The sequence below is a fragment of the Chenopodium quinoa genome, unplaced genomic scaffold (assembly GCF_001683475.1).
Source record: "Chenopodium quinoa cultivar QQ74 unplaced genomic scaffold, ASM168347v1, whole genome shotgun sequence".
Taxonomy (NCBI): Eukaryota; Viridiplantae; Streptophyta; class Magnoliopsida; order Caryophyllales; family Amaranthaceae; genus Chenopodium; species Chenopodium quinoa.
This window is the reverse complement of record NW_018742484.1, coordinates 6,264,931-6,274,107: the sequence shown is the minus strand read 5'-3', so window position 1 is coordinate 6,274,107 and position 9,177 is coordinate 6,264,931. Positions and strand designations below refer to the sequence as shown.

General features: G+C 35.4%; 3 protein-coding genes across 3 annotated transcripts; 1 reads left to right on the top strand and 2 right to left on the bottom strand.

Annotated features, from left to right (window-relative positions):
- Nucleotides 1–1,378: 1,378 nt before the first annotated feature.
- LOC110719563 lies at nucleotides 1,379–2,921 on the top strand. Its single transcript, XM_021898526.1, has 3 exons — nucleotides 1,379–1,529; nucleotides 2,311–2,415; nucleotides 2,517–2,921. The coding sequence occupies exons 1-3, from the start codon at nucleotides 1,394–1,396 to the stop codon at nucleotides 2,717–2,719; spliced, it is 444 nt and encodes a 147-aa protein (XP_021754218.1). The 5' UTR covers nucleotides 1,379–1,393; the 3' UTR covers nucleotides 2,720–2,921.
- LOC110719562 lies at nucleotides 2,657–4,220 on the bottom strand. Its single transcript, XM_021898525.1, has 4 exons — nucleotides 3,309–4,220; nucleotides 3,098–3,218; nucleotides 2,923–3,013; nucleotides 2,657–2,788 (listed from the first exon to the last, which is right to left on the bottom strand). Exons 1-4 carry the CDS (start codon nucleotides 3,693–3,695, stop codon nucleotides 2,716–2,718), a joined length of 672 nt encoding a protein of 223 aa, XP_021754217.1. The 5' UTR covers nucleotides 3,696–4,220; the 3' UTR covers nucleotides 2,657–2,715.
- Nucleotides 4,221–7,706: 3,486 nt separating this feature from the next.
- On the bottom strand, nucleotides 7,707–9,077 carry LOC110719286. The gene is made up of 4 exons (XM_021898172.1): nucleotides 8,659–9,077; nucleotides 8,401–8,518; nucleotides 8,174–8,255; nucleotides 7,707–8,027 (listed from the first exon to the last, which is right to left on the bottom strand). The coding sequence occupies exons 1-4, from the start codon at nucleotides 9,058–9,060 to the stop codon at nucleotides 7,988–7,990; spliced, it is 642 nt and encodes a 213-aa protein (XP_021753864.1). The 5' UTR covers nucleotides 9,061–9,077; the 3' UTR covers nucleotides 7,707–7,987.
- Between the last annotated feature and the right edge of the window lie 100 nt (nucleotides 9,078–9,177).

Below are 9,177 nucleotides of genomic sequence, written 5' to 3'. Positions count from 1 at the left end.
GATTATGATGTTAGTGAATATATTAACAAATGCAAATCTGTTTTGGGAGACCTTTATGATCATTATGCATCTATTTATGGTTTTGATTTGGCAACACCAACTACTACTAGCACTTCCGATTCTAGATTTGGTTTTCTTGATAAAGTTATGAAAAAAAAACACAAAGCATCTACATCATTCTCATCATCATCTTCTTCAACACTTGCTATTAATGATTATTTGTCATATCAACATGAGACCAACAACAACTTTCAAATTATAAAATGGTGGCAAGAACATAAAAAAAGTTTTCCTATATTGGCGAGAATTGCAAAAGATATACTTGCAGTTCCCGCTTCATCTGTTGCTTCCGAGTCTGCTTTTAGTGCAGGTAGAAGAGTGTTAGATGAAAAAAGATCTCGCTTAACTCCGGAAAGCATTCAAATTTGTGTTTGTAAGAAAGATTGGGATCAAGCTGAAAGAAGAACTCAAGGTTTAAAGGAAGACGAAGACGATGAAGATGATCCTGTGATGATATTGGAGTCGTCAACGGATGATGCAGCTTCCGGGGATGATGATGCAACAAACATGGGTGGCTAGAAAAGTCTAAATCAGGTACGCTAAGAACTACGTGGGCTTTGATTCTTTCGGGATACGTAGGCAACTTATTTTTCGAAAATTACAATTTAATTGCAAAATTAAATTTTAGTTTTCTAAAGATAGGTCCAAGCCCCCCCCCCCCCCAAATTTCAAAAGAAGTACAATATAAGAACTACGCTGGCTTTGATTCCTTATTTTATAATATAAGGATACGTAGGCATCTTAATTAAGAGCAAGCCATCAAATTGTTAATTTTGTAAAAATTAAAACACCACACAACCCACCCGACCCTAACCCACGAACCCACCCGACCCTAACCCACAAACCCACCCGACCCTAACCCACCTAACCCACAAACCCACCCGACCCTAACCCACTAACCCACCCGACCCTAACCCACCTAACCCACAAACCCACCCGACCCTAACCCACTAACCCACCCTTCGACCCACCCTAACTCACTAACCCACCTTGACCCGTCTAACCCACGAACCTAGCTCGACCCACCCATGACCCGTCTAACCCACAAACCCAGCTCGACCCACCCACGATCCGTCTAACCCACAAACCCAGCTCGACCCACCCACGACTCGTCTAACCCACGAACCTAACCCTGGTGTGTCCAACTTCTCCGACCCAACTCACGACCCGGCCCACCCTACCCTACGTGTGTCGTGCCGTGTGTCATGAAACCCCAACCCGCGACCCACCTAACCCTAACCCAGCTCGCACGACTCGCACGGTGGACACCTCTAGCGGAACAGAATAAGAATCATGATTTTAACCCAAACAAAAATAAAGGAGATTCTTTCGCATGCCATTAATAAAGCACTTTAATATAGTGCCACGTAATAACTCTGGAAAATTCCTCCAACTTCTTCATCACACTTCTTTCCTCAATATTACCGATCTCATTCATCCACTGCCTTCTTCATCGTCTCAATTCTCAGGTACAGTTCTTTCTCTTTCTTCCTGCAACTTTATTTTTATCAATTTTTATTTATAATACTTTATTTTACACGATTAATTTATATAGTTTTGGATGATTTAATTAGGATTTTATATTTGATTGAAATCATAGCAAGTAAGGAGGATGAAGATGATGAAAGTTTAATACGGGATATAAATTATATGACACATTTTCTAAATTCTTCCTGATTTCATCCTCTTTCTTAGCCATTTTCATTTTTTAAAAATAATTTTTAGAATTTGATTATGCTGTTTTTCAATTAATTTATTTTTGGACTATATTCACTTTTACTGATTTTTATATAAAGTTTAAAATTAATCGTTACACATTGTTTATTAAAATTGGTTTTCTCTGATTATGGATTGAATTAGATTTTTATGAATTAAATTTAATTAGGGTTTATAATCTGATTGTTACTATGAAGGATGAAGATGATGAAAGTTGATAGGGAAGATGATGGTCTCTGTCATATGACATCTTTTCTAATTTCTTCCTGATTCATCCTTTTTTTTTAAAAAAAAAAAAGTTATAAAAAAATGATCATGTTAATTTTAATAATTTTATCGTTGGATTGAATCATTGAATGTAAATTTACTAATATAATCATCAGTTTTGATTATCTTTGACCAAAATTCAATATTGATTATTAATACTACAAATTATATTGCCATTTTATACTGATTTTTACGGATTTTTTGTTTTTGTTTTTTACACACTAAAGTAGGTTTTTTTGTGAAATTTATCTGATTTTTGCTTTACAGAATCTGGTGTTTTTACTGGTGATAAAATATACATGCGAGGATCAGCTTCGCGTTCATTGGCAAAAACTATTGAGAAACACTTTTATCCAATTGAAGGATCATGGGGTAATTATAATCAAAATGCAGAGTATTAAACTCATTTTATAACAATTAATTAACCGTAAAACACTCATTTCACTAAATGAAATATTGGTTTTCTACAACAGGTGGTATTGTTCCTTCGTTGGAGCCGAAGAAGAATGGAAATGAAGATAGTGGTAAGGCAAGGAAGACTATTGCAGATGAGAAGGCTGCTGACCCTATAGTGGCCTTCAGCAGGCCGCCTCCGCTTCCTCCCATTTTCGGACCGCTTGTTGCCCTTACTATGTTGGATTCATGGTCGAAACAGGACAGCAATGGCAATGGCTAAGATTGTTCTGGTGAACTACTAGGTTCCTGGTTTGTTCCCTCATTTGACTCTGTTATGTTCACAAGTTTCCTGCAAAGAAATGTAAAATCTGTTACTATTTTCTTAGGATTGTCTGAATTCTCAGTTTTGTGTATTGCAACTTTGCAAGCTAGTTATATTTTGAAGTGGGATTTTGGGTGTTTGGTTATTCCTGTTCTTATTACCTTATTACAAGTGTATCGCTTTCATACGAGCACTGGAATGTACTAAATCCTCTTATGTTTTTATGGTGAAGCTCTGGTGAATCCTTATGCACTGTAAGCAAATAAAGTTTTACCAGTTTATGTGTGAAGGAAGTAAACTAGTTTATACCTATCAAGTAAATAGAAAACATGGTACCTAAACGCCAATTCGCAGTAGCCGTCAGTTCTTCTTTTCCAGGAATAGGCTCTGCTAGTTCGAGCTGGAGATTTTGGATACACAAAATTCTAGCAAGTTTATATATCAACTCCTTGACTTCCTGCAGGAAAACATTTAGAATGTATGCTCAAGTGCATGAAAATAAATAGATTGAGGTTATGTGTAAGTAGGTAAAATCAAGCTTTGTAACCTCCTTCCCACTTTTATGTTCCTCCTTGGTTTTAAATAGTGTATCCTCGATGTAACAGTCTCTGGAGATGAGATTTTCTAGCTCCGTCATGTTATCCTCATTGATGCATTTGCAAAATTTCTTGATAACATGCGAGACGGTGTTAAACTCTGAGCTGGAGTCTGACTTTGCTGCGAATTTGCATCCTATCTCAGGCTTCTTCTGGTGACTGATACATTTTCTGATGTTTGTTGTCCTGAAAATAGGCTTGGGGATAACTACCTTAACTCTAGGTGTATGTAGGTTTCTTCTACAGGATGATTGAGAGCGTACGTAGCTGAGAGAAGTTAGGCTTCTGTGAGAAATGTTGGGCATAATTTTGCAAGTAAAAGATGGGGAAAGAGCCATACTTTTAATTTGCTTGTTAGATCAAGGTTTTGCAGAAAACTGCAAGAATAACTGTGGTATGTATTTATATTACGGAGTTGTATGTTACAGGGAAGTACGGAGGAGAAGTGTTATTACTCTCTTCTAGAAAATGGAGATGTCGAATTGTAATGGGAGCAAGGCATCAACAAATATGGTTCTTGCCTTCTGATCACAGCTAGGAATTCGACTTTTTGTTTCCTTGGCTGCTTCAATTCAAGAATCGTTACTTTAATTGATTTTTTTCATTTTGATTATAGTTCTGCCTTGGTCACAACAACAATTACAAGATCAAATCTTTGGTGGGTTTTGTTGCTACGAAAATCAACTAAAGAATCAAGGCTTGATTATATATTGTACTCCGTATAAAGTATTCCATCTGTTTCAATTTAGTTGACATATTTTGACTTTTAATACTACTGTATTAATAATTCAACTTTGACTGATGTTTGTGTATTATTGTTTTGTAAACAAAATACTAGTTATGTGAGATTTTATTAGATTATGTTAATATGTGTTTTTATAATTCAAAGTATCAGTTTCCCTACACTTGTATATATACTACCTCCGTTTATGAAAATTCGACTCACTTACTATTCATGTAGTTAAAATAAAATAACTTTGACCACATTTTATGAGCTATACAATATAAATAAATTAGCATGTGAGATCATATTAGATTCCCCTTATTATAAATAATCCAAATATCAACTTTTTACAAATTTTACTTATACACAATCGAAGTTATTTATGATCAAAGATGTTCATTGGAGACCGCGCAATCGCAATGTGAGTAGAATTTTCAAGAACGGAGGGAGTATATATGTATTTTTGGAAAATTCTCAATGGTGCTCTTAAGGTTTTATTTTTTCTCAATGGTAAACACTAAAAAAAAAAATATTATCAATGGTAATCTATAATTTGTAAAACTAATTCAATGGTAACATTAGTTGAGCATTTTAAGGAAATTGGTTAATGTTTTAAGGAGGGGGGGGGGGGGGAGGGGGTTGAATAATGTCTAAAATACCCCTATTTACAAAATAAACCCACCCACTTCTTCTCCCCTCCCCCAACCCAGCCTAGCCCCTGCCTACCCACGACCCCAGCGCCGGCGCCCACCACCACCATCCTTTCATCTCTCTCTTTCGCAGCGCCCACCACCACCACCACCATCATCATTATCATTTTCACCATTAACAGAACACCCGCAATCATCATCATCATTTTCACCATTAACAACAGCCCTAGGCCAGGTTTCGACGAAGATCCAGTCGGGCTACGGATTTTCGGTTCAACGAATTGGGTCAATTTGGTAGGCGTATCTCGTCTAAGACGACTAGAACGGTGTTACATCATCGGAAACCGCCATTAAAGGAGATTGAAGGTATTTTTAGGGTTTTTCTCTCTGTTCGAGATTTGTGTTGGTGGTAGTTTGGTTTGAGTGAGATTTCAGAGTTCCGTCCTCCGAAAAATGTGACGGAAATTCGAAGAGAGAGAGAGTGGTCTGCAAATTCAGGAGAGAGAAAATTTTGTGAAATTTGTGAAAGGGGTGGTGGCTCGCTGGGAATCGGGGGAAGGAGAGTGAATCGGGGAAGGAGAGGGTAGCCGCCACCAGGGGAAGGGAGGGAGAGGGTCGCCGACCGCCGCTGGCAGGGGAGGGGGGCTGGCATTGGGTTGGGGTTGGGACGGCTGGGTTTTTTTTTTTTTTTTTTTAATTTTTTTTATTTAATTAATAGGATTATATTGGTCATTATGCCATTAGTTAACTAGGGTTAGGCTAATAATTATGGATTAATGTCATTATTGTTACCACTGAATTAGTTCTACAAATCATAGATTACCATTGATAATTTGTTTTTTTTAGTGTTTGCCATTGAGAAAAAATAAAACCTTAAGAGCACTATTGAGAATTCTCTATTTTTTTTTTGTCTATTTTAATTGTAGATATTTAAGGTTGAGTTTATGCATTGAAATATGTAATAGAATAGAGGAAATTTTTTATTTTATCACCCTTAAAACACCCTATTTTAATTTAATTAATTATGTGGGTTTGCGATTGATTATTGCTCGCATTCGGATTACAGAATCAGTACAAGAATTTTTTTTTTCACAAAATTATGAAGCGGTTACGGATCCACTTAAAAAGTTGTATGAGACAACGAATCGAGAATGTGCCGAATTGTTATATTTATGTATTTGAATTCTTAGCCCTTCCCCGATCAATTCTTGTTTGATTTTGTTAGATCTATTTTCATTATCGTTAATTGTCAATTGTAAATGCCGTATGACTTTAATTAATGATGTATAGTGTCCTTTAGTGAAAATTAGATAATACACCCGGGTGCACCATGCTCATGGTGCACCCGGGTAAACAAAAAAAGGCGGAAAGAACATATAGTGTTTGATAAAGAACATACCTATGTTTGACAAAGAACATACCTTTAATATGTTTTTTGAGTGTGATCAGTGTGTTCTTTGAGTAAAATTATATGTTCTTTATATTATAACTTATGTTATTTAACATATGTTGATAAACATATATATTTTTTTGGGTTTAATAATACAAAGTATGTTCTTTGAATTTGGCGTGTATGTTCTTTAAGGTCGTAGTGACTCCCAAATTCTATTTTTTATTATCATATGTCATATTTAAATTACTTTTATTATCGTATATTCTTTGAGTTTGATTAGTGTGTTATTTAGGTATTAACTATATGTACTTTACAATATAAATTATGTTCTTTTAACATATGGTATTTTGAAATTTGATATTGAAATCTTAAATTATTTTTAATTGAAAATAATGTTAGAGTAAAAAAAAAAACTAAATTATTATGGGAAGTTGAATTTTTTTTGGAGAGATAGAAAACTATTTTTTGGGGAAATGATCAACATTGGCATGACTCGCATCCCGACCCGATCCGGCCCGAAATAGGGTGGGTTTGGGCAAACCTAAAAATACATTTTTAGTTAAAACTCGAACCGGGTTCGAAAAAAGCCCGAAAACCCGCTACTTTTCTACAGGTTTGGGCACAAGAAATTATGATATGGCCCGGCCCTACTCGATTTTTTATCACCTCTAAATTTTTCCCGTTAATAATGTGTAATTTTTCAGAAAATTTTATCAAGTTTTTATCTCGTTCTTTTTATTATATCTTTATGTTTTTTGGTAATGCATGTTTTTGTCAAATACAAACATGTTCTTTGTCAAATACATGTATGTTCTTTATGAAACACAGGATGTTCTTTCCGCCTTTTTTTTATTTATCCGGGTGTACGATGAGCACTGTACACCCGTGTGTATAAACCACGGATTAGTCCTTTAGGACTTCTTTCACAAAAAAAAAAATGAATTAACTATATTTTATTTATTTATTTTATTTAACCAACTTAAAAAACGTAAAGAATTAGATTTCACTATCTCTTAATAATTTCCAAGAAAGCATTAAGTTCAATGTTAAAATAAAATTTGTCTTTCGTTTTTTATGGTCCCATTTGAGATTAAAATTGATAAATAATTATTGAAAATGTCTTATTTTGTGTATGTGTCATGCAAACTATCAAAATTTATAGATTTTCCATTAAGGATATGCCCGTAGATCATTTTAATATTGGCAAATCCAGTATGGGTTCGAACGTAATAGTATATGTTGAACTTCCAACGCGGCCCAGTCGAAGAGGGCATGGTGTGTTCGGTATGAATTAGCTCCGACTACATTTGGATTAGACCCAAGTCGCACACCTGACTTTTGGTAAGTAAGTCTTCCAATAAGAGTTTTCAGCATCCGGTGAGACTTGAACCCGAGACCTTCCTGAAGGGACATCAAGTTGCTTACCATATGAGTCAACTGTGATCGGTAATCTTATGAATACTGTTAAGATTTGGAAAGGGAAAAAAGTGATAGGATTGGAGGGAGTACACGCAGGAGATCCGCTTCACGCTCAGTGGCAAAATCTATTGAGAAACACTATTATCCAATTCAAGGATCATGGGGAAATTATTATTATATTATAATAGAAATGCAGAATAATTAACTCATTTTTATCACAATTTATTAACCATAAGAATACAAGTTCTCACAAAATAAATAATTGGGATTCTAGTATTCTACAACAGAAGTTATTGTTCTTTCGTTGGAGCCGAAAAAGTCTGGAACTGACAATGCTGCTAGTGGGCTTCAGCAGGCTGCCTCGGCTTCGTTACATTTTTGGACTCGTGGTCGAAACAGAAGAGCAATGGCAATGCCTTGAGATTTTTCTGGCGAACTGCTAGGTTATTTCTTTGTTTTGGAATACTTTTTGTTCTCGAGTTTCCTGTATGTAATGAAATGTAAATTGTTACTACAGAGTACCAAGTAGTATTTCTTTAGCATTGTCAGAATTCTCGATCAGCGTATTGTAACCTATGAACTGAGAATTTGGATAAGTAGTTTGGTTATTCCATTTCCAGGTCGTATTACCTTATTACAAGTGTATCGCCTTCTTTCAAGCACTGGACTTTACTGAACCCTTCATATCTGGTATCTTGTGACTTCATTTCAACTGCAACCAAATAAAGCTTTACAGTTAGATTAAAGACTTTAAACTTATTAAATGAATAGAAAACCCCTCCTGTGATAGGAGGGGCACCTCATATCTTACCATAAACAAAAAAAAAATAAAATTAGAAAGTATGTATGCGTGGTACCTAAATTCCAATTCAGAAACGCCTCAAGTTTTTCTTCACAAGTATCTACTTGGAATTTGAATTGGAGGTTTTGGCTATCTATCGCTTTAGCCAGTCTTGTTAACAACGTCATGACTTCCTGCAGGAGGAAAACATTTAGAATGCATTTATATATATATATATATATATATATATATATATATATATATATATATATACTGAACAAATTTGAATGAGATTGTTTATGTAAATAGTTAATATAAAACCAGGTTTTGTAACCTTTTTCCCCTGGCGCTTATCGGGCAAAGAAAAATGAGCAAAATCAGATGAATTCTCAATGCAACAGTTTTCGGACATGAGACGTTCTAACTGCTCCGTGTTGTTCTTATTATTGATGCATACTTGAAATATATCAATGACATCTGAAACTGAACCAAGGTTAATCTCGAGGTTGATGAAGTCTGGCTTCTCTGCGGATTTGCATTTGATCTCAGGCTTCTTCTTGTGGCTGATACATTTTCTAACATTCGCTGTCCCGAAAATAATAGGATTGGGGATAATTACCTTGGCTATAGGTGTATGTTGGTTTCTTCTACGAGCTTGAGAGCTTACATAGGTGAGAGAAGTAGTTAGGCTTTTATAAGGCGTATTTTTGCAAGTAAAGGATGGTGAAAATGCCATCCTTTGTTAGATCAAGGTGTTGCGGAAAACTGCAAGAACAACTGTGGTATATATATTACAGCAAGGCATTAATGAACATGATTCTTGCCTTGTGATCACAGCAAGGAATTGGACTTT

Bases quoted from the DNA above. Each gene is read 5' to 3' on its own strand.
- LOC110719563 (XM_021898526.1), top strand. From the start codon at position 1,394: ATGCCATTAATAAAGCACTTTAATATAGTGCCACGTAATAACTCTGGA. The intron at 1,530-2,310 runs GTACAGTTCTTT...TTTGCTTTACAG, and splicing joins TTCATCGTCTCAATTCTCAG to AATCTGGTGTTTTTACTGGT. The intron at 2,416-2,516 runs GTAATTATAATC...TTTCTACAACAG, and splicing joins TCCAATTGAAGGATCATGGG to GTGGTATTGTTCCTTCGTTG.
- LOC110719562 (XM_021898525.1), bottom strand. From the start codon at position 3,695: ATGGCTCTTTCCCCATCTTTTACTTGCAAAATTATGCCCAACATTTCT. The intron at 3,219-3,308 runs GTTACAAAGCTT...GTTTTCCTGCAG, and splicing joins AACATAAAAGTGGGAAGGAG to GAAGTCAAGGAGTTGATATA. The intron at 3,014-3,097 runs GTACCATGTTTT...ATTTGCTTACAG, and splicing joins TACTGCGAATTGGCGTTTAG to TGCATAAGGATTCACCAGAG.
- LOC110719286 (XM_021898172.1), bottom strand. From the start codon at position 9,060: ATGGCATTTTCACCATCCTTTACTTGCAAAAATACGCCTTATAAAAGC. The intron at 8,256-8,400 runs GTACCACGCATA...ATTTGGTTGCAG, and splicing joins GTTTCTGAATTGGAATTTAG to TTGAAATGAAGTCACAAGAT. The intron at 8,028-8,173 runs GTAATACGACCT...CATTACATACAG, and splicing joins GGCGATACACTTGTAATAAG to GAAACTCGAGAACAAAAAGT.